General features: G+C 49.6%; 1 protein-coding gene across 3 annotated transcripts; it reads left to right on the forward strand.

The window, feature by feature from the left end:
- Nucleotides 1-7,747: 7,747 nt before the first annotated feature.
- ELAC2 (elaC ribonuclease Z 2) lies at nucleotides 7,748-23,198 on the forward strand. 3 transcript variants are annotated; one of them, XM_068654548.1, is made up of 24 exons: nucleotides 7,748-8,023; nucleotides 8,107-8,157; nucleotides 8,235-8,305; nucleotides 8,846-8,910; nucleotides 9,592-9,649; nucleotides 10,163-10,231; nucleotides 10,746-10,901; nucleotides 11,407-11,465; nucleotides 12,122-12,180; nucleotides 12,269-12,341; nucleotides 14,402-14,514; nucleotides 15,007-15,105; nucleotides 15,243-15,381; nucleotides 15,456-15,541; nucleotides 17,190-17,299; nucleotides 18,083-18,179; nucleotides 18,607-18,745; nucleotides 19,410-19,448; nucleotides 19,611-19,720; nucleotides 20,124-20,223; nucleotides 20,306-20,426; nucleotides 20,636-20,714; nucleotides 21,457-21,601; nucleotides 22,308-23,198. In XM_068654548.1, the coding sequence occupies exons 1-24, from the start codon at nucleotides 7,809-7,811 to the stop codon at nucleotides 22,548-22,550; spliced, it is 2,496 nt and encodes an 831-aa protein (XP_068510649.1). In that variant the 5' UTR covers nucleotides 7,748-7,808; the 3' UTR covers nucleotides 22,551-23,198. The 3 variants fall into 3 exon arrangements, with proteins under 3 accessions (XP_068510649.1, XP_068510651.1, XP_068510650.1); XM_068654550.1 differs by lacking the exons at nucleotides 7,748-8,023; nucleotides 8,846-8,910 and having other exon boundaries at nucleotides 8,101-8,157; XM_068654549.1 differs by lacking the exons at nucleotides 7,748-8,023; nucleotides 8,107-8,157; nucleotides 8,235-8,305; nucleotides 8,846-8,910 and adding an exon at nucleotides 8,352-8,793.
- Nucleotides 23,199-23,219: the final 21 nt, after the last annotated feature.

Genomic DNA, 23,219 nt, shown 5'->3' on the forward strand with positions numbered 1-23,219 from the left:
TCCCGGCCGGCGGCAGCCGCGGAGCCGCGGTGCCGGCCGCCACCTAGGGCCGGGCCCGGGCGCCGCAGGAGCGGGCGCGGAGCTGCGGGAGAATCGCGGCCGCGTCCCCGGGGCGAGGCGTCCCCGTCCCCTTCCCCCAGCAGCGGGCGGTGCCGGCGTGGCGGGGGCTCCCCGTGCTGGGCACTGCTGCTGCCGTGCGCCGCCCGCCCGGGTGGCTGCGGCCTCGCCCCGTCCGTGTGCCCGGGCTGGGCTGGGGCAGGGCCTGCGGGCCGCGGAGGCCCCGAGGCCGCCTCCTGCTGCGTGCCGGGGCCGGGCCGGGCCCAGGCGGGCGGAGGGGTGGAGGTGGCTCCCAGGGGCGGGGAGGTCCCAGTGCTCTGAGCTTGGGTCTATGGGAACAGAGCTGGGGTTTTCCCAACCCTTGGCATTCAAGCTGAGGGCACAAACGTCACGTCCAAAGCCAGCCTTCCAGAACTGCGTGTGGCCTGCTTCCCAGAAGCACGCTGATGAGGACAGCAGTCCGGTGGCGGGACGTCGGTCTGGTCTTTGAGACCTTGCCGTGCAGGGAAGCCTTCTGCCCGTCCTTGGGAAGATCAAGCAGTCCCCTCGCCCATGGCGGGGAGATGTTTCTCCACGTTGCCTCTCGCTCTCCCTTGGTCCCAAAGCACACTGAGCCTTACCCGCTATTGAAACTTGGCCCTGAAGAGCCCCTCAGGTTGGTTTCAGTTCGGTGATGCTCCGTCCCGGGCTGGAAGAAGCCAGTCGCTTAAGCACAGGGCTGGCTCTGCACAGTGTGATCAGACCCAGATCACTTCTCTGGCAGGACAAAACCAACCTCCCCAGTCATGCAGTAAGAAGTACAGATGTGTCAGGAGAAGAGAAAAGCAGAGCACAGCAATAAATCCTCCTAAATCAGAGGCAGGGGCTATTCTCTGCACACCTGTTATTTGCCACATCCTGCAGCTGCCAGGGGAAAAGGTAAAGGAGGAAAGGCTGGGCCAGGGCACGTGAAGGCAGGGATGGACTGGGCAGCAGGGTCCTGGGGCTGCCAAGGTTTGTGCAAACCAGGGCCAAAGTTTGCAAGGAATGTGAAGAAGAGAGGAGGAGGTAGAGGAACCGGTGAGGCTGAAGCTGAGGCTGCCTGCACACCCTGCCTATGTGTTCTTGTGTTTCCAGGTATTTGGATTTTCTTAGCATTTATCTTAGACTAAACTTCCCGGTTTCAATCTCATTCCTGCTATCTGCCTCTCTAAAGGCTCACTTAAATCATGTAACATCAGCAACAAATTCAGCTAAAAAACACTGGGTGGGTTTTCATGTTCCATGGACAGAAGAAGACAGAGTAAATTACAGGGGAAAGGACCTTGATCCTTCTCAAACAAACAAACAAACAGGAATTGATTTTGTTTATACTTTTGACAGTCAGAACTGGAAATAATCAAGAGGCTCTGCCACTGGGTGCATGGTGTTTGCCTTCCTTTAAATGAAAGAGCAGAAAGCAATGACACCATGACAGGAGTGACTGGGAAAGAGATTTGCCTCTGCAGGGGGTCAGATACATCCACATGCCTGCTCTTATGGAAAAAAAAACAGGACCGGGGGCCTGGATGAGATTGTAGATAAGAAATGTAAACTCTTCTTTAACGAAGCTCCCTAGGTCATACCTTGCTGTTCAGCTTTGCTCCCCGCAATCATTCTAAATGCAGGTATTGCTGCCCAAAGAATTTGTTTATCTTCTCTCATTAGCTGCCTATTTTTCCTCCTATTTGTTTTGTACCTCTTTGAAGGTTTTACTGTGTAAGGCAGCCCCTGTGATGCCCAGTGCTGCTTTGTGAGACTTTCCTGACAAATATTTTTGTTATTATCAGGTATCAAGTATTCTCATTGTTAGTTGTCAGTGAGAAATCAGCCTTTTTTAATAAGCAAAATGTCACTAATCTGAGGGATAAAACACCCGAAAATTCAATTCCTGATGTGATTCCATCAATTACGTCAATTCAAATACAATTTTCATGGCAAAATCACCATTGTCAAATTGATTTATCTGCCTGGATTCCTTGGATGCCTGTCCCTCGTTATTGATGTCTTTGATAACTGCAGTTGCTCTCTCCCTCAGAAGCACTAGGTCAAATCCACAACCTCAGTTCCTCAGAGCTAGATTGGGCAGGCATTTTGAGAAAACCCCTGAGCTTCTGGTCTTCAAGGAAGAGGGGACCTTGTGTGAGACTCCACTGTCTCAGTACTGTGTGCAATCCAGTTTGCAAGCCGTTTGTGACACTGTGACTCTGGTTTTGGCCTTCTTTTGTTCACTGTCACATCATATGGAAGATCTCTCGATGCTACATGTGCTGTTTCTCAGTGTGGGCATTTATCCAGGGAGGTCCCTGCCTCGTCCATATTGTAACTCTCAATCAGAGAGCATATCTAGTGTCCACAGACTTTGTTACAATGCCTTGTTCCCCACTTCCCTCATGCTCCAGGTTTTATTTACAATCAATTATTTACAAATTTATTTTACAGGGCAGAGCAGCCAGATGCTCCTTCTCTCTCCTCAAGTCACGGCTTATGCTACTCACCACTAGGTTAAAAGACCCATTAGCGCTTGGGCTTTTCTCTCTTTGAAGATGTGTGTGCAAATAAACAAATTTCTTCTTGATCTTCAGTTTGGTAAGACCTTGATGGGGGGCAGGCTGGACTTTCTCCTGTGTACACCAAACGTCAACCGTGCACAAAGATGAGGAGCTTGGAGCAGGGAGCACCAAAGATACTTCTGCTTTGCAGCTGCCTTGCAGACAAAATCCTGCCTGTGATGGTGAGGGCAGGGGTAGGGGAAAGGCACGGACAATAAGGAACCTTGCATCCACACTTCTGCTGCGAGCAGCATGAATGTGGAACAGCCTAGAGGCTTGGTGCTTTGAACATGCCTCCATGGTGCACACTGGGGACTGGAGGATGGACACCAGCAAGTAGAGAGGTGATGGTCACTAACATCCGCATGCCTCCCCCATGTTGGCGAGCCCGCACCCTGGCTCGCTCACTGATATCAAGCCATTGGCTTCAGCAGTTTCTGGCTCCAGCGCTCCATTTTACTGGGCAGCATCACCGTGGTCTTGACAGGCAGCTGGCAAAGCTCCTCTTCCTTGTAAGACACAGGGCACTATGAGCTGGCTTTTGTTGCTGAAAAAGCAAAGCTCTTCTACCTCTGGGTAGCTATGTGTGTGCACAAATAGGAGGTGAAACCACTAGCCCACTTTGGGCTGGCTCAGGTTATTACAGGGGAAAATCACACCCCTTTCAAGAGGTGAAGGCAATTTTGCTATCCAAACTAGCATGAAGGCAGAGGCTGCTATGGGCTCCCTTGTTCAGTCCTAGACTGGGAAGTGATGCCATTTTTGCAGGACAGTGTGATGTTGAAGGGACATGCTGGGCTGATGTGCAAGTACAAGTCACTCAACAACTGCAAGCTCTGGGGTTAAGCAGGAGACAAATGAGGTGGTGTGGGTGACTGATGGCTGCGCAGGGTGGTGGAGGTGGGAAGGGGAATGGGATGAAACAACAACCTATCCAAGAGGGCATGGAGCACCAGCCTGCCAAATCGGTGCCTTTGTGCACCCGATGCGTGTAGGTGTATCCCAAGCTCACTGGTCAAATTGCTCTTTTGCACACCATCTGCTCCTCTGCTCAGTAGGGCTGAGTTCACCCAAAGCTGTGTGTTCATGGCTCAAAGGGGTGGTGCCCACTGCCATGGGGTCAAGTCAAGGAGCAGCAGGGCAGAACAAGCTCTGGGCTCCTGTCATGGAGTCCCCAGCTGCTCATCTGGACCTGCTTCCACTGAGAAAGGAGAAAATTGTTCTATGTAATCCAGCGCTGCCAAATGCCAGCCCATCCCCAAGCTCTTGTTGGCATTACTCTGACATCCAGTACAGAAGAAACAACGTGACACTTAGAGCCGACTCCCTGCTTGTCCTGCAGCCACCCCGGGAATGTCAGACCCCCATCGGCTTCTTTGCTGACCACGGAAGAAAGCACAGAGCTGACATGCCAAGGAGCATCACTCCTGGCAAGGCCTCCTCTCCCTGCAGCCTGGAAGGACCTCATCTCTTGGCCCTGAGCCTGCACCCTGCCCCGGATCTATCCCAGCTCTTTGCCATGTCATACCCTTCTCAGCTGTGGAGCAGATCACCTCCACCCTGGTTTCAACTTCCAGACACGTGTCCATCCGCAGTTCAATTTTGTGCTGTTTACAGCCCCTGAGGTGCTGGCAGGGCAGGCAGGAGTTCACCTGGGGCAGCAGGGAAGGGTGTCTGGGACAGTCTGGTCCTGGAGCACCAATGCCCTGGGCCATGCAGCATCCTGCAAGGAAGTCCCTCGGGCTGCTGGTGGGGTACTCCTGACCACCGCTGCCACTGCTGAGCTACAGAGGGACCTGCCCAGTACTGGGCTATGCCTCGAAGCACATTAAGGGCTGGCTCCTGAGCACGCCCTGCAATACCCAACCACTTTGGTGCAGAGGACACATGCACTGAGCACCAGGTGAGCTCTTCCAGCTGCACACCCAACAGTTTCCCTCTCTGGGGAAACCCCCTTGCCCAAGACCATTTATTTGTGGTTATTGCTGTGCTCTCAATGTCTTCCTTTCACGTTGCTTCTTATCACAGCTGGGCTGGTTATTTTCAGAAGCAACAGGAAGCCTCAGTGCACCACTGACCCTCCTAAACTCTTCATATTGTCCTGTGTCATCTTTAATCTACATGTAAATCTGCTCTTTTAATAAAACTCTAGACTACAGGGGATAATGGATAATCACTGTAATATACAGTCTCTGGATTAGCAAACAAATTGAAGCACTGGCTTCATCTGGGGAAAAGTCTGAGAGATAAGCACCCTCCCTTGTTTGTTCATGGCATCTATTGGGATATTACTTTTAAATCTCTCTTATGGCACAGCTGATGTTATCCCTTCAGCTGAATTAGTTAACCAAACTCCGCATTACTGTGCATTATTTAAGTAAGGCCAGATGGGGTATGTTTCCTCACAAGCCCCAGGCAGCACTGATTTCATAACTACTCCCCAAGCTGGGGCTGATTATTGTGTGATCTTCACAAGCTAGAAAGATGAGGCATCAGGGGAAAATGAGACTGTAATTTTACAATGGTGATCAAAGGGTTGGAAGAGCTGTTCCAGGTGACCCAGTTGCCCCAGTGCTGCCTGCTCCTGTAGTGATGCTCGGCTTCGTGCCCCATCCCAGCCTGGCAGGAACCCTGACTGACCATGGCTTCCCAGATCACTGATGATCACTTGCAGGCAGCCCCTATTAAGCACCAGTGCTGCAATTGGGAGGTATGGGATAAGAATGACTTGGGGACAGCCCACAGGCTTTACGTAAGCAGGAGGAGCACAGAAGGAGAACGTGCAAGCAGGAGGTTTAGAAGTCCAGCTTCAGCTAGACCAGAGAGCAAGCCCTTGGCCCGTTATTGGGCAGGGAGGTGGGGGTTCCTCCTCTGCAGGGTGCTGCCCGTTGTCACACTGGTGTCAAACATCCTCCTGCAAGAGGCCTCAGTCCCTGCTCTGCTTGCAGCTCCTTGGGAGAAACTCTTGGGTGTGCTTCTCTCACCCTCCGCAGCCACCACAGGTGGGCTTGGGAAGCCTGCCCTGTGCTGCAGAGCAGCATGCCAGTGCAGGACCTCCATGCAGTGGAAGCTTACAGGGCAAAAAATATCTTCAGTCAGTCCTTGTAGCACCATATAAGTGCTTTTGAGAAATACAGAGATGCTGCTTGCAGCATTAATGTCTGTGGGCAATTCCTGGGCCTCACCACCACCCAGACAAAGCTCACTGCCTCTGTGCACCCAAAACGTGCACTGATGGATCATGGCTGTTGTTCCAGATTACCCTGAGAAGAAAGGGATAGCTTTAACATCCAGGATTTAAAACTATTCCCAACGTATACAAGGTCATGCCCAATATTTGAACCCAAGATCTTCCCCAGCTTTACCAAGCACCCTGCCTGTAATTCCAAAGATAGCTTTCCAAGGAAATCTGAATCATGACAGTTAAGTTGGCAAAATGCATGAGCCATTCATTTTATAAGTACTGCAGGAGCTAAGCCCTGGGACGTCCCTACTTCTCTGCCAGAAAATCTGTAGGACTAGGACACTCACCCAAAACAAGGAGCACAACTGTAAATGAGAATACGTCTCCTTCTGAACTCTGAACCAGTCTGAAATTTCTTCCCAGAATGTGAGCTGCCATGAAAACGTTACAGCTGAAATTGCAAAGGACAGTACTGTGCTGTCACTAATATCTATTCAGAATCAAAGTTTTTAAATTACTTCATGTGAAATCCTCACAAGACTGTTGAGATGTTGCAGGTAGTTTTGTTACTTTCCAGAATTTGCTGGAATCACAGCTCTAAACACTAGACTGTGCACATAAAGTCAAGCCAGCAAGGTTAAACAAAATTGCCAGGAAATATTTGACTAAAAATACCACACAACCAGCATTAACTTATCAACTAAAGAAATTTTGGCTGGAAATCCCATGCCAGCTGGTCAGAGCCCTAAGAAAGCTTTTGTGCTCCCAGAGGTGTTAAAAAAAAAAAAAAAAAAAAAAAAAAAGTCAGTTGTTTTCATACTTCCTAATTATTCACCTAGCAGAAAATTGTTGAGAAAGGGAAGAAGGGGCAGGAATGCACAGATCCAGTACATTCACCTTTAGGAAACTCCAACTGCATTTGAGTTTGGGAAACAATTTAAGACCTAAACTGATTTCTCTTCCTGTGTGGCTTCACGGAGCAGAGCCAAATGCTGTGAGGGAGCTTTAGGCTGCAGGACTCTAATGTGGAAAATGTGCATGAACACAGGGCTTGCCATTCGGAGAAACAAGCCCTTTATTTCATCCAGAAGTGCAGGAAAAAACAAACAAACAAACAAAAACATGCTGATTTGAGCTATTGTGTGAAGAGATGGGAGTCTGGAGAGATGGAAAGGGCTTATGGATTTGAACAAAGACTGACAGAACATCTGTAAACAGCCACAGCGGGGCTGGAGGTTTGAGCTCGTGGGCAGGTCCCCGCTCAAACTGCTTGCTTGGATCTCTGGAGAAGAAAGGGAAGAGCATTGGCACTGAGAATAAAGGGAGAGTGTTTGGAAAGCAGAGGGCTGGGAAAGATAAGGTTCGCCTTTGGAAGTAAGGAAGAAAAGGCATATTGATGGTTCGGGTCGTTTATGTTGGGGCACTCTGCTTACAGTAACATTTAGTGGTTCTTTCTGAAGCAAACGGAAAGGGAAAGCCCCAGAGAGCCCTGAGCGGGTTGAGAGAGCTCGGAGATAAACACAGCCGCGGCCTGGGTCAGCTCGTGCTTGTGAACAGGCCCGAGCCAGGCTCGTAGGGCAGAGGAGCTGGTGAAGAGCAGGGAAACGGCGAGGCGCCTCCTGCCCGCACCGGGCTGCTCGGGGCCTCGTGAGCGGGGCCTCGGACACGCTGGGGACAGGGCCCGCCCCCCGGCCCCCCGCCCGCCGCCATTGGGACGCCCCCGCCCGCGGGGCCCGGCCCGGCTCAGGCGGCGGGGGGGGGGCGGTGCTGGGCGCCCGCGAGCACCCGCTGGGCCCCGCCCCTCAGCGCAGCCCCAGGCGGGGCGATTCCCATTGGCGAACCCCCGTCACGTGACAGCGGCCGCTCCCCCGGGGGCCGCCGTTCCCTTCTCATTGGCTCTCCCTCGTCACGTGGCGGGGGCGGCGGCGCGGCGCATGTGGAGGCTGGCGCGGGCGCTGCGGGCCGGCCTGGCGGGGCGGGGGGGCGCGGGCAGGGCCATGGCCATGGCTGAGGGACCGGGGCCGGGGCCGGGGCCGGGGCCGGGGGGCGGCTCGCGGCGGCCCCGGGGCGTCCCGCGGCACGTGTGGGCCCGCGAGCGGCGGCGCGGCGCGGGCGCGGCGCTGGGGGGGCCCAGCACGGTGTACGCGCAGGTGGTGGCCGCGGGCGGCCGCGACGCGGGGGCCTCCGTGTTCGTCTTCTCCGAGTTCAACCGGTGAGCGAGGCGCCGGGGCCGGGGGCGGCGCGGGGCGGGGGGCGGGGGCTCGGCGGCCGGCGCTGACGGCGGCCTCCCCGCAGGTACCTCTTCAACTGCGGCGAGGGCGCGCAGCGGGCCATGCAGGAGCACAGGTGAGCAGCGCCAAGGGTGCGGGGCCGGGCCGGGCCGGGCGGCGCCGGGCCCCGCTGAGCGCCCGCTGTGTCGGCAGGCTGAAGATCTCGCACCTGGACTGCGTCTTCCTCAGCAGGCTGGCGTGGGCCAACGTCGGCGGGCTGCCGGGTGAGCGGCGGGGGGGGGGCTCCGGGGGGGGGCAGGGGCCAGGGCTGGGGCCGGCGGCGGGGTCAGAGCGCGGGGCGCCCGGGGGGAGAGGCGCTGCCGGCCCCAGGGGCTGCGGAGAGCAGGCGCTGCCAGCCCAGCCCGGAGACGTTCGTGAGTCGGGCCGATTTACGGTGGAAGGGTTCTGCTCCGTGCTTGTTCTCAAAGTAGGCTGAGGTCAGAGCAGATCGTCTAGGATTTTGTTCATTACGATGCTGGGAATCTCCCCGAAAAAGTAGGAGGTTAACAGGCTCCCCAGGTAACTTATCTCACGTTATGGCTATCGAGATCCGTGGGTGTTTTCAAGATCTGTAGGTATTGTCTGTGTCTGCAGAGATATGCAACTCATTGAAACTTCCACAAGGCTGTGGCAGAATTGAGTTTGGATCCGGGTTTGGGCCTGGTCTTCACAAGATGCCCAGTGCTCCTTGGCAGCAAGAGGGAGCTTTCTGGTACGATCTGTCAGTGGGTCTGTGATAAAGCTGTTTCTCTGCTGTGTTTTAGGTATGATTCTCACATTAAAGGCTATGGGGCTTCAAAGATGTGTTTTCCTAGGGCCACCAAAGCTGGTAAGTAGTGGAAGCTTGCAGAAAGGGGAGAAAAGCCTTCACATATTGATGCTTACTTTGCAACTGGGAGAGCTGGTGTCAAGGCAGTGAATCATCTTAGAGGTATCGATGAATCATCTTAGAGGTATAAGGTGCCGGCCTGATTTAATGCCAGTCTGAAGACTCTGCTGGGAAGGTTTAAAAAACAAATCTTTTCAGTGACGCGCGAGACAGCACCAGGCTTCTTCTAAAGTTTTCTTGTCAGTTAGTATTCTGGAAAATTTCAGGAACAAAAAAGAGCATCCTTTGTTCTCCTGACTGCTCTTCCTCCCCACGTCCTCTTTTGATAGGAAGTTGGTATCTGATAGCCAGCCAAGCCATGGTATTAAGCTGGTAATGATTGCCTTAAGCAGAAATTTTCCAGTCTTCCTCCTTATTTAATTTCTTCTCAGTATTTAGTGGGAGGGAATGGTGATTCAAGGGATGGGAGGAATGGTTCTTCATTTTTCTTTGTCTGAATTGGTGATGCCCACTGGAGGTGGGACACCTGCCCGGTGCTTTCTGGCTGGCTGCGTGCTGCCAGTTTTCTCTCGAGGGGTGTTGATGCCTTGGCTTCATGAAAGTAAGTTTTAACTTCTGAAAGTGGTACTTGTAGTTTGAACTGCTGAGGGGTGGCCTCCTGACTCACTGTTTCTTTTCCAGCAAAACTACTTGAAAGCAATTCGGCTCTTTCCTGGACCCCTTAAAAGAATGGATTTAGGTAGGTACATCAGGGGAGCGCAGCTAACGTAAGCTTTTAAGTTTTTGTTTCAGCTGTAGCTAAAGCTGCATTGAATGTTAACAACTTCAGAATAAAGACTCTAGTTACATCCATTCGAAGGTGGTTTTAAATAGATGTTTTGATCTGATGCAGTGTCCAAACCCATCCCAGGAACTGCTTGGAAGAAAAAAGTGTTTCTAACTCTGGTTCTGTCAGGCAGCTGCCAGTCTGCCAGACTAGCTGATGGAACTCAGGTTTAAAGCAGTGTTAAGGCAGTTTGCTCCCAGAGTCTGCCAGTGAGCTTGTTTACCATGGTGTTAAGGACTGTTAATGTGGTCAGTGGACTGTTAAGAGCTTTAATTATTCTTTGATCTTTGCAGTGGGGTGGGGAAAGGAAAGGGAGACGTTCAGCAGGTTTTGTTTAACAGAGGAAAATATGCTTTTCTGATATTCTTGTAGAGCATGAATATGTTCTTTTGAACTTCTCAGTGACTGTTTCTGATTTCTTTTCAGCTATGCAGTTGCACACAGAGCTGGAATATAAGGATGAGACGATGACAGTCCACCAAATACCTCTTATAGGTGAGCATGTGATGCTATAGGCAGACAGGAAAAGCACTTGTTCAGTAATTGTACTTAAGGTGATTCAAATAGCAAGCTTGCAAGCTTTGCAAGCTTGAGTAAGGAGAGGCTTATGAATTTACTTGTCCTCAGCAGAAGGATCTCTTTCAAAGAAAGAAGACATGCTGAGTCAGCCTTTGTTCCTTTTGTTGTGGGTAGAGAATGGCATGTGAAACATGACTGAATCTGGCTTTATTAGCCAGCTGAGTTTTCTTACTACTGAAGGCTGCAATACTTAGGGCACAGACATAACTTTGGCAGAGTCTAGCTGTTTTGAGAGAACCTGAAGGACTTCAGGTGCTGTCAGACGTTTAAGAGGCTGGTGCATGCAAGAGCAAGTCAAACTGGGGGGAGACAGTCAAACTGTCTTCTGGTACAGTTTGAACATGAATGTCATGGAAGAGGAAATACTGCCCATGCTTTTCCTATTTGTCTAATTTGAGTGATTTGTCTCGTTTTCTTCAATCTGGGACAGGAAAACCACTAGATGCTGAAAGTATGTTTCCTCAGAGTCCAGGATTATCAGCACAAGGTGAAAATAGTCCAAAAGGTGACACAGAGCCTGGATCTCCAAGAGCTGCGCATCCAAGCCTGGATGAGGGCAAAGGAAGAGAAAGCCCAAAGGAAACAGGTAAAAACAATGGAAAACTCTTACCTTTCTTGAAATAAAAGCAAATTAAGAACGGTCATACGTCCTCCAAGCTGTTTGTCTTGTGGCAGTGAGGTCTGTAGAGGAGCTCAGCTGCAGAATTACAATGAGCAAATTGAGTTCTGGTACTTTGGAACTTGATGCAGAACTATTAAGGCCTAGAAATAGGGCATGATTCCTGCCTGGGGTGTGCTTAGACAGTGTAGTGATTTACTCCTGGCTGGAGTGGGTGCTCCAGCCTTTGCAATATAATTATGAGTGGATATTGGGATTGATAAATTTTCAAACTTGTGTTTTATTTATTTTAATTTTGTACCTGAAGCTGTGGATTCTCTGGTCTTAGGTGCTTGGAACACTTTCCTGATAGCTGCAAGTTGGCTGGATGATGTTGCTTCTGTTATTGCTACAGCAAAAAAAAAAAATCATCTTAGCTTTAAGGGAAGTGGCAGTCATTGAAGATACTCAGTAGTTTTGCTTTCTTTTGCAGGTGATGAGCAGAAACGTGCCAGCAGGCATCCTGATCTGGTGATGGCTTTCCTTTGTAAAGTATGCTTGACCACAGAGATCTCTTGATCAATATTTTATCTTGCTAAATAGATATACTTGGCAGTAGTATTTCCATGCAGGGCTTCAAAAGGTATTTGTGGTTCTACTCTGCAAAGGTCAGAGGAGCTGTAGTATGAGTAGGAACCAGTGTAAACTTTTTTTTTTTTTTCCAGTGGCACTTTGTAAAAAGCAGCCAACTAAGAGTATACAAGTTCCATTCTTACTTGATGCTTATGTTAGGGGAAGTCTGTCCCACTTGCATCAGTAAAACAGAAAGAGAGAAGCAGTAACATGATCCTGGAGAACCAAAAGGTCTGGTGATAGCTTCTGGGGACTAAGTTAGACTGCTGCCTGTGGAACATTGTATAAAACTACTCCGCCTTCTTGTCTAGAAGATGATTTGTTAAAAACTTGCTGTTTCATGTCTCCAGAATGGTGTACATACAGAACACTGGATTTCCCTCGTCTTAACTGGAACAGTGGGGAAGGCTTTGTTTCTCAGGATCTTGTATTGAAGGGAAAAGGGGGAAATAATGAAAAAATCCCTTGGCTTCTGGGGAAACAGCTAAACTGGAAGAACATGGATCTTATTTCCCGGCATGGTTTAATGTTTTTTATGTAACTCATAATTTCTGTGGTTGTTTTAACTTTTTCAGATTCATCCAAGGAAGGGAAAATTTCTAGCAGTTAAAGCACAGGAGATGGGGCTGCCAGTGTAAGTACAGGAGCCCAGCCTGTGGGATGGGGCAAGCCCAGGCGTATTGATGATGCCAAGCTAAAAGTTTCGGTGGCCTTGTTTTCAGGGGAACTCCAGCCATTCTGCCCATAATTACAGCTCTTAAAAATGGGGAGAGCATCACTTTCGAAGGCAGGGAGGTAAGACGAATGTGTGTTTTCTGCTATGGTTTAGTGTCGTCCTGGGGGTCCAGTGAAGGCAGGAGGATGGCACAGCATACCGCAGAAAAAGACTGGTTACAAGTGGGCATTGGGACAATTCCAGCTGTGGGTGGGTTTTGTTTGTCTGTTTTTTAATCCTTGTTCTTAAGGCAAGGATGGGTGATGGTTTTCTGCTTATTCCCTCTCATCTCTGCTAATGTGTTTCTTCTTCTGCTGTTTCTGAGCTTTGAGTGGCTACTTCTGGTGACTGGCCCTTGTTTTCAGCCCCAAGCTGTTGCTGAAAGTGGCTCCTGTGACACTGGGGCTGTTGCAGGGGTGTGAATAGAGAAGTAGCTCTGACACAAGTTCATTTGTGGCTATGGATGTATGCCTGCAGTTTGTTAGGGCTTCTGAGCCTCTCCATCGCAAGTCCTCAGAGCCGACTCCTTGAATGAATGGAGTTGATCCCTGTGTGTTTTAAATTTGGTGTTTGAGTGCTTGTGTAGCTGTTGTTGCCTCCTTACTCTTTTTTCAGCTCTTAGACCACAGATTTTAAGTGGTTCCTGTGTGCAGGGTCTTACTCAGATGTTAGTTTGAAGTGAGAGGCAGAGTTTGCCCTGTCCATGTCATGGGTGATCCGTAAGTGAAGATCCTAACCTAGGGGATAGGACTGACATATCTTTGTCATTAGAATTTTGCAGAGCCTCTTTTCTTTTTGATACTCCTTATTACTGGCTCCCATGACATCCTGCTAGCAAAGCTGAGAAAGTGTGGGATAGAGGAGTGGACAGTAAGGTGGGTTGAGAACTGTCTGACTGGCCGAGCTCAGAGGGTGGTGATCAGCAGTGCAGAGTCTGGCTGGAGACCTGTGACTAGCGGTGTTCCCCAGGGGTTGGTGCTGGGTCCGGTTTTGTTCAACATCTTCATCGACGACCTTGATGAGGGAATAGTGTCTGCCCTCAGCAAGTACACCGATGACACAAAGCTGGGAGGAGTGGCTGACATGCCAGAAGGCTGTGCTGCCATTCAGTGAGACCTGGACAGGCTGGAGAGATGGGCAGGAAGAAACCAAATGAGGTTTAACAAGAGCAAGTGTAGAGTCCTGCACCTGGGAAGGAACATCAAAGGGCCAATGGGATCCTGGTGTGCATTAAAAGGAGCGTGGCCAGCAGGTGAGGGAGGTGATCCTCCCCCTCTACTCTGCCCTGGTCAGGCCTCACCTGGAGTACTGTGTCCAGTTCTGGGCTCCCCAGTACAAGAAAGACAGGGATCTCCTGGAAAGAGTCCAGTGGAGGGCCACAAAGATGATCCGGGGCCTGGAGCATCTTCCCTGTGAGGAAAGGCCGAGAGACCTGGGTCTGTTCAGCCTGGAGAAGACTGAGAGGGGATCTCATCAATGTTTGTAAATACCTGAGGTGTGGGAGACAGAGGGATGTGGCCAACCTCTTTTCAGTGGTTTGTGGGGACAGGACAAGGGGCAGTGGCCACAAGATAGAGCACAGGAAGTTCCGCACCAACATGTGAAAGAACTTCTTCACGGTGAGGGTGACGGAGCACTGGAACAGGCTGCCCAGGGAGGTTGTGGAGTCTCCTTCTCTGGAGATATTTAAGGCCTATCTGGATGCCTACCTGGGCAACCTGCTCTAAGGAACCTGCTTTGGCAGGGGGGTTGGACCCGATGATCTCTTGAGGTCCCTTCTACCCTCTACAATTCTGTGATTCTTGAGCAAGCTGTTAATAGCACCTGAATCTGCAGTGGGAACCTAGAAGCTGCTAAAATTCCGTTCTTGACATGGCTTATTGCTTGTTCTAAGACCAGAACTAAGATTTCCCGTGACACAGCAAAATGCAAACCTGTGTATTGGGAGGGCAGAATGGGAACAAGAACTGCATTGGCTTGTTTGCCAAATGTGGAGTGAGGCTGCTTAGTGCTGATTCTGTGAGTCCTGACAACCTGCTGGGGCTTGCTGGTAGAACAGCTGCTGAGCCTGATGTGACAGTGTATGAATGGTAGCTTATACAGCTTGACCATGGTGTGGTTTTTGTGTATCTGCTTGCAGCTCTCGCCTGAAGAACTGTGCACCCCAACTGATCCCGGCCCAGTGTTCATTGTACTGGAATGTCCTCACGAGGGCTTTGTGGATGCTGTCTGTGAAAATGAGACCTTCCGAAGGTAGCAGAGCTGGGTGACCTGAGGTTTTTGGGGGAAGATGTCTGTGCAGAACCTGTGGGGTTCTGTAACTGTGACAGGCCTGTCTTACCAGGCCCTTCAGATGAGGAAAATTGCACTGATGTAGTGCTGTGGAGCAGAGCAGATGTTGCTTTCCTGTGTGGTGAGCCTGGATGCTTAGACTACACCGAACATCTCTGTGGGGCTTGTGCAGAGGCACATCAGGCTTCTGAAAGGCTCTGCCTATGTTGTTGCTTCTGGAAGAGGGCAGAGGCCCTGTGTGGAAGAGGGGAGGTGTCTGCGAACAACTGGCTTGAGCCCTCAGAAGGGAGCCTTGGGCCCACTGTGGCGGGGAGCATCAAGCTCCTGGGCTGTGCTCTTGAGATCTGTGTCTGCGTTCTTCTGGGGGATGTACCAAGGCTGGAGTGGTGGGGGATAGCAGGGTGATGAAGGATCAGTGCTCAGCCATCCTTCCTGTATTTGAATGTGCTACAGGTACCAGGAAGGGCTTCCTGAGAACCAGGTGGCCATGGTTATTCACATGACTCCAGAATCAGTGCTTCGGGACAGCCGTTACCAGCAATGGCTGGAAAGGTGCGTGGCCTTCTGACTACTTGGCTTTGTCGTTGTTGGGCATTGCCACTGTTGTGTGTGCTTCCCAGAGTAGGATTAGATGCTGGGTCTCAGCATCACAGGGCTAAAACTTTGTATATTTTATCGTTGCCTTATAGATTTGGACCTGGAACTCAGCACTTGGTGCTCAATGAAAAGTGCTCTGCAGTGCACAACCCACGTAGCTACAAGATTCAAACCCAGCTGAACCTCATCCACCCAGAGATCTTCCCTCTGCTCACCACCTACCAGAGTAAGGTAGGCAAGGCCCTGCTTGCCTGTGTACCTCTCCCCTGAGTGAAGCATGTGTTTAATGTCACTTCTCTCTGTAGGAAGAAGAGGCTGTATGTAGAGTGCCCATTGTGCGAGGAGAGTGCCTTTTGAAATACCAGTTCAGACCCCAACAGGAGTGGCAGAGGTCAGTGGGAATCTTTGTGGGTTCCCAGTTTTTGAGTGGTGGCTTGAGCCATGTTTTCAATGTTACTCTATGCTGAAGGAAGGCAATATGTAGGTATCATTTGCAGATTCTTGTCCCAGTCCCTGAAAGCCTAAGAAAAGGTATATGAGGACGTGGATGAGTGAACTGCTGAAAACATCACCTGGCCAGTGGTTTTGGAGGATTTTCATCCCTTGCTTTGGTAGCCTCATGTGCCTGCCTCTGTCCTCTGCTTTGATCTTAAGTGCTGCGCACCCAACTGTGGCTCTGGCAGAGCAGATGGTGGCAGAGAGAGATTGTTCAGGAAGCCTGGTGAAAAATCTACCATTTGAACACCCAGAAAGCCTGGTATCAGCTGAAAGCTGCAGGTGGTCAAACAGATGCAGATTCCTACATTGTTGCTTGCTTCGTGGATGAATAGGAAAAGCCGTTGAATGAGGCTTTTGAGGGCAGAGGGACATGATATAAGAGAACAGCAGCTGTCTAGACTCGAATTTCTGGCTCTCAGGCAGAATGAGTTCCCAGATAAAAAGAAGAGCTTAAGTTTCTGTTTTAAAGGTACTTGGAGGCCTGCTGTACTGTATACGCTATAATGCAGACTGAGGACACAGGACCCCCCAGCTTCTGACTGGTGCCTGGAGCCCTTTCCATGAACCAGCATTGTGTCCTTGTGGCCAAGAAGGCTACTGTTATCCTTGGGTACATTCGGAAAACTGTTGTCGACAGGTTGAGGGAAGTGATCCTTCTTCTCTACTCAGCCCTGTTGAGGCCTCAGTATGGCATCCAGTTTAGGGCTCCCCAGTATGAGAGAGACATGGAGGTACCGGAGCTTGTCCAGTGAAGATGGTTAGGAAAATGGAATGTATTTTTTATGAGGAAAGGCTGAGAGAGATGGGCCTGTTTAGTCTGGAGAAGAGAATGCTGAGAGGGGATTTTATCAATGTGCATACGTATCTTAAGGGATGGTGTCAAGACAGCAGAGCCAGGCTGTTTTCAGTGGTGCCCAATCATAGGATGAGAAGCAACGGGCACAAACTGAAACACAGGAAGTTCCATCTGAATATGAGGGAATATGAAAAACATCTTTACTGTGAGGGTTACAGAGCACTGGAACGGGTTGCCCAGAGAGGCAGTGGAGTCTCGTGCTCTGGAGATATTCAAAAGCTGCCTGGCTGTGATGCTGTGCAACATGCTCTAGGTGACCCTGCTTTTGAGCAAGGGTGTTGGACTAGTTGATCTCGAGGTCCCTGCCAGCCTCAACCATGCTGTGTGTAATTTTGTGGATTGCTCTTCCAGGAGTCTCCCTGCTTCCCATGCAGGGCTTTGCAGAGCCCTCTAGTGTCTGACAGCCCTCTGGACCTGGACAGTGCAGGGGAACATAGTGCTTTTACATGAGCACCTTCAGTTTGGTGGGATGATTATATTGCTGGGGTGGCTCAGCCTAACCAAGCCTTTCTGGCCCATGCCATACTCATGAATATATGCCATTGCTCAAAATGAAACCTGGAAAGAGGATTTGACCCTTTGTTGTAAGGCTGTTGTAAGGTACAGTTACTTCCAGAGCAAGGTGCTCTTTTGTTGTTGTTGTTCCATTCCATGCCCCATCCTGATACCTGGCCTGTTCTTTCAGAGATGCGGTGACTGTCTGTGATCATGATGCATTTGTTGCTGAAGCCCTGGATCTCCCTGACTTCCAGGCTCGTGTGAAGGAATGCAAAGAGAGCCTGCCTGCTGTACCAGGTAAGGATCAGCAGCTTGTCTTGGCTAAGTGTCCTGACAAGTAGGAGGTCTTAATGAACCAGCGCGTTAGAGCCCAGCAGAGCTGTGAACGTTCAGTTTTCCTGCTGCCCGAGAGGTGCTCTTAAGTCCTGCTGGAGCTGTGTAGATTTCAGGCTGAGCCCAAACTCAGATTGTGTCTGTTGAGTTATGCAGTCTTCTGTTTCTGTTGTTCTAAAACTGCTAGATTTGGGGATTAAGCACTGTTGGGGACAGTTTGAGTTGTAGCACTTGTGTGTTATTTGTGGTGACCAGAGCTCCACTTGCATTGAATGCCGTCATAGCAGTCAAAGTGCAAGCCCATATGTTTGGGAGATGTCCTCCTCTAGAACTAGCTCCTTGTAAGGCATTCTCTGAATTTCAGTTGCACTGGTGGTAGTGAGGCTTTATGGTATGGTACAGCACCACTGACTCACTACGAATCCTCATCCAGAAAGTTAGGGCACTGTGGAACAGCAGCTAGGTCCCTCTTGAATTAGCAGATCTGTGTTCTCCAGCAAGCAGACTCTTCCTGTGCCTTCCTTGGTATATGCAGCTATGTGTTCTGCTGTGCTTTCTTGATAGTACCTGCCCTGTCTTCCCTTGTAAATTCTGATACATTGAGAAAGCCAGAGGCTGAGCCAGGCAAAAAGGAATGTACTGGGCATATAGACTCTGGAGATGCTGTGCTGTTGAACTGAACCATGTCTGACTAGGCAGTATGTGGATAACACCTGCTTACAAATTCTTACTGTGTGTCTTCTGCAGAAAAAATGGATGCTTATCCCGAAATTGTATTCTTGGGAACAGGATCAGCAATTCCAATGAAAATCCGAAATGTCAGTTCCACGCTGGTAAATATTAGGTAAATCCTAATTTCACATGTGTTTTGCTCAGGGAGGCTCAGTATCTCAAGGGTATTGCCCAAGGGCTGTTTTGACAACAGTGTCAATGACACACAAGGCGAGTGCCCCTATGGTGGAGTCTGTAGGACTTCTGTTTCAGGCACCTGTCTCTCTGTAGGTGGGGAAGACTTGAGAGCTGCTTGTAAAGACAAGCACTTAATGCCTTCGTTCATTTTGCTGCCTGCCCTAAGAGTGTGTTCAGCATCAACACAATACCAGAATGAGTTATGCAGTCTTTCTAGAGCCTCGGCTAGTAGGACTGGAGTAGCAATAGAGGTAGAGCACTGAGAACTCTCTGACCTCCAACCCAAAAGATTCCCCCACTCTGAATAGGCACTGGTCAGAACTCATCCAATGACTGCCAAATGTCTTTGCTTGTCTTGCCAGCTCTACCCAATCCCTGCTCTTGGACTGTGGGGAAGGAACGTTTGGACAGCTCTGTCGCCACTATGGAGACCAAGTTGACCAAAAGCTGTGTAACATAGCAGCTGTGTTTGTGTCTCACATGCATACCGATCATCATTCGGTAGGTTTAATGCCTTGGAAGGAGAAGGGGCTGTGTGCTGGCCTGCTCTGCTGCTTGGGATTTGGATGTGTGTAGCTGCAGTTAATGTTGTAGGCTGCCCGGCTCCTAAGGGCTGCAGTTTCCCCTCTGTGCTCCCCAGCCACTGCTGCATGTCTGTTTCTAATCCCCTTTTGCTTCCTGTTAGTGGTCCCTGTAGACTTGCCAGGATCATCCGAACACTTTTTTTTTTTTTTTTAATCAGTGTCCAACCCAACTTCCTTCAGTGCTTTGCAATAAACTGTCACAGAAGGAGCAGTTGGTCTGTTTGAGATTGGGCCCGATGAAGCCAAGCTGTTCACTGGTCTGCTGTCTTCAGTCTGGAAACCAGTCTGGGACTGAGATGCTGACTGGGGGCTTTCTGCCCTCCACCTTTCTTTTGGGAGCAGACATAGCACTGAGAAAGGCTGAGAGGCACATGTTCTGTGTGGGCTGCTGGTCATCAGCTTGTGGCATAGGTGGTGATAGTGTTCCAGCAGTTGAGTTAGGTGTAGTTACTGGAAAAACAGTAGTCAGGTATTTCTGACTGTATATTTTCCAAAAACTGCACCTGGATGAGTTGCTGCAGCACTGTTACTACTTATGCACCAGACGTTTATAGCTTTCTGTTGTTTTCTTACCTTTGCAGGGCTTGATGAACATCCTGATGGAGAGGCGGAGAGCTTTTGTAAGTTGTGCTGTTGTCTCACTGCTCCTAAACTTGCTTTGGAGTGAGGGGAAGGGAACTTCCCCTTATTGGTGGAAAAGCACCATCTTTTCCCTAGGCGATTCTTCTCTGTGATTTGGTGTATACATAGTACTGATTTTCCTTCTGCCTCTACTTTTCCAGGCCTCCCTTGGTCAGGCTTTTAGCCCTCTGTTCCTTGTAGCACCAGAACAGATCATGCCTTGGCTATATGAGTACCACAACCACTGTGAAGAAATTCTCAGAGACATCAAGTGAGTGTTCTGTGTGGTATGTGGGGAGATGTCATCGCTTCATTGAAGGCTGCTCTGACTCCTTCCACTGTGTAGGATTGTGATGCGTGACTTGCAAAGGAGAGGGTAGGGTTTGTTATTCTGTTGTGCTACTTAAGAAACTTGCATGCAGATTAGGAAAGGGGAGTTGGACAAGTGTAAAAGGATTCCTGAAAGGGAGGGAATTGAGCAGTGGGGAAGAAGTGTTTGAAGAAGTTACTGGGGTGCTGGATAGTGAAAGCAAAGGCAAGAACACATAAGTGAACTGAAATATTTTGTTTGTAAGGCACTGAAGACAACTTCTGTGAGAAATAGGCTGCTCAAAGGTGAGATCAGGTTTTACTTTGTACCTGTCCTTAGTTCTCTTTTCTCCCCTCCCTCACAGAATGGTTACTTCCCAGTCTCTCGTGAAAGGCTGTGAGAACACCAAACCTAAAGTCAAAGGGTTTGTCAGCTCTTTGTTAGAGATCTATGACTTGGCTGAGGTAAGCTCATGACCTGACAAGGCCAGGTGCTACAACAAGGGGCAAGAGGGGACCTGAGGTGTAATGCTTGTTTCTTGTTCAGTTTCAGACTTGTGAAGTCCAGCACTGTAAAAATGCTTTTGCATGTTCGATGATTCACAAATCTGGATGGAAAGTAGTCTATTCTGGTGACACAATGCCCTGCATGGCCTTAGTAAAAATGGGTAGGTGACAAAAACCCTCTGAAGAATTTATTTGATTAAGGCCTTGAACTTAGTAACCGAAGTGGGCACCCCCAGCCCTTAGTGCTATGCCTGCAACCCAGTGAAGGGCTAAGGGGGGTGGGGATGGAAGATGAGACTTCACAGGCTTGTTTAGGCAATGGAACTAGTTTGTGTTCAGCTGAAGATTGAATGTACAATTATTTACACAGGGAAAAATGCTACTCTGCTGATCCATGAAGCAACACTGGAAGATGGCATGGAAAAAGAAGCTATAGAGAAAACACACAGGTGGGGTGTGTTCTGCGGTCTTAGCACTGTGAGGAAGGTAAAAGCGTTTAGCTGGGCACAGACCTCGGATCTGATGGTGAAGGGCCCAAGGCTGTGGTGTGCGCAGAGCTCTTCAGCACTAAGACTGGCATGTTGCTAGCTGTAGCAGTTGTACTCTCACAGCTTTCCTGAACATTCCCAAAGAGAAATCAGGAAAGCTTTTAAGTGGACAGTAATAACTCTAGAAGTAGACTGGCCCAAAGGAAAGGCTCTCTGCTTGATTGCATTTGAGGACTAAGCTCAGGAGGTCAGAAGGTTGCCTACCCCTGTCAAGTAGCTGCACAATTCAAAAGGCTTTTCAGCCAGTGGTGCGAGTGCTGCCCCTAGCAGAAGTGGGGAGCCTTGAGAGCAGCTTCTTGTACGTAAGCTGAACTTGCTGCCACCCCAGTGATGAGAGTTTGTCCCCAGTTTGTAAATCACTTAACAATTAAGCTTCAAGTTAATTAGTGTCTTTCCTGCACTCTTGAGTCATTTGCAAGTGGGAGACTTGTCACCTGTGCAAGTTGTCAGAGGAAAAGGTGCCTGGGCTTGTGTGCAAGAGCAGGACACCTTGTGCCCAGCAGGTGTTATATCTAGTGCTTGCTGTTGGTGAGATGTGACCTTAGATGCAAGACACAGCCTGCTGCGGCCTGTTGGAGAGGCAGCATTAGCCAGCCCGTGTGTCACAAATGTGCACAGTGCCATGTTTCTGTTCCTTTTGCAGCACAACCTCCCAAGCAATTCAGATTGGGATGAAGATGAATGCAGAGTTCATCATGCTCAATCACTTCAGCCAGAGGTATGCCAAGATCCCACTGTTCAGTGAAGACTTCAGTGAGAAGGTTGGAATTGCATTTGATCATATGAGGGTAAGTTGACAGCTTTGATCCATACTGTGGGAAAGGTTTCAGTGCTACTTAGAGCTGGCTGCTCATGAATTAAATTATCCATTTCTACTGATGTATTAACACACTACATCCTTTTGAGAGCAGTTTTCTGTGAAACAGCTCCTTTTACAGCTGTCAGGAGGTGTCCCTGACATGGGAGAGAATGGGTGGCACACAGTGGGCAGTTTCACTTCAAGACAGGTGCTAATGGCTCTTGTCCATTCTTAACATTCTAGATATTTGCCTCATGTCACCTTTATTCTGTTTGCTACTGCTAGCTGAAAAGGTATTTTAACTTCGAGTCCTGCTGCCTTCATAGTTCATGTGCTGTCTTAATGACTTTCTGCAAAAGACATCTGGGAACCTAAACCTTGTAGAGCTGCTTTTTGTACAACTGCATTCAGTACAGTGAAAATAGCTCACTAGCCAGTTAAAGCTGTACTATGTGCACATCCTTTCCTGTGAGGAAAGTATAAGTAACTTGGTATGTGGGATTGGTGGCCTGGCTGTTGCAGGGTTGAAAATGATCACCTGCCTGCCTAGTGTACGTGCAACTGAAGACCTTCAAGTGTTGGGTGCTGTACAGAGTAAGGGGCAATGTCCTGCCAGCTGAACAGGCAAAAGGGGTGGGGAGGAAAGCAAAAAAACCAATTCTCAAACAGTTGCTCCTATGCCCAATTTATTTCAGGTACGTTTTGGTGACTTTCCAACTATCCCAAAGCTGATCCCACCTCTGAAGGCTTTGTTTGCAGATGACATAGTAGAAATGGAGGAGCGGAAGGAAAAACGGGAGCAGCGCCTTCTGAAGGAGGCTGCGATAGTCTTGGACAAACTGGCTGGTGGTGAGAATGAGGAAACTCAATGCCAGAAACGGAAACAAGCCAAGAGCCCTCAGGAAGTATCAAACAAGAAGCTTAAAACAGTGAACTGAAAGAAAACAGGTTGAGAATTCTCTGCTCTGTAAGGGGCACTCTGTCCTCTGCAGGCCTCTGAAGTTTGCGGTGCTGAGGGCTGCCTGCAGATACAATGGGGAAAGGGTCGGGCCTCAGCGTCTGGGTGTGCTCAGTGGATCTCCATGGGCTGAAGCTACCAAGCATGCTGTAAGCAGCTGGGAGTCCTTGTGGCGACAGTATCTATCCATGCTGCTCCTGTTCCTGGGTATCAGCAGTCCACGCCAAGTCTTTCAGCCAAGAGTTCTGTCCAAACTATTTTATTTTTTGGTTTTATACTAGAAACTATTGGTAATGTAGCAGCAGCAGTTACAATCTGGGAAGCTTCAAAAGGTCAGGTCTGAGAAGACTTCAAAGCGCTGTGGGTTCTGCAGAATAAGGTGGGCAGGTCTCTGGATATACGAGTAATGTAACTAGGTATCAGGACCTAGTCTGTAGGAGGAAATTTCACAGTAAAATGGGACCCGATTAATTGCTTTTAGAGATGTAGGTTGATTTAAGGATCTGAATGCTGCTGAGTTCCCATTTCAGTTTGGTTTTCTTAGTTGATTTCTGCCCCCTTCCCCCCCCCATCAGAATGGTTTGCTAAAACCTTTATTTACAGTCTGAATAAACCATTCACCATCATACATTTGTGTGTGTTTTGCCTG

This window comes from Anas acuta, chromosome 18 (assembly GCF_963932015.1).
Source record: "Anas acuta chromosome 18, bAnaAcu1.1, whole genome shotgun sequence".
Classification (NCBI taxonomy): domain Eukaryota; kingdom Metazoa; phylum Chordata; class Aves; order Anseriformes; family Anatidae; genus Anas; species Anas acuta.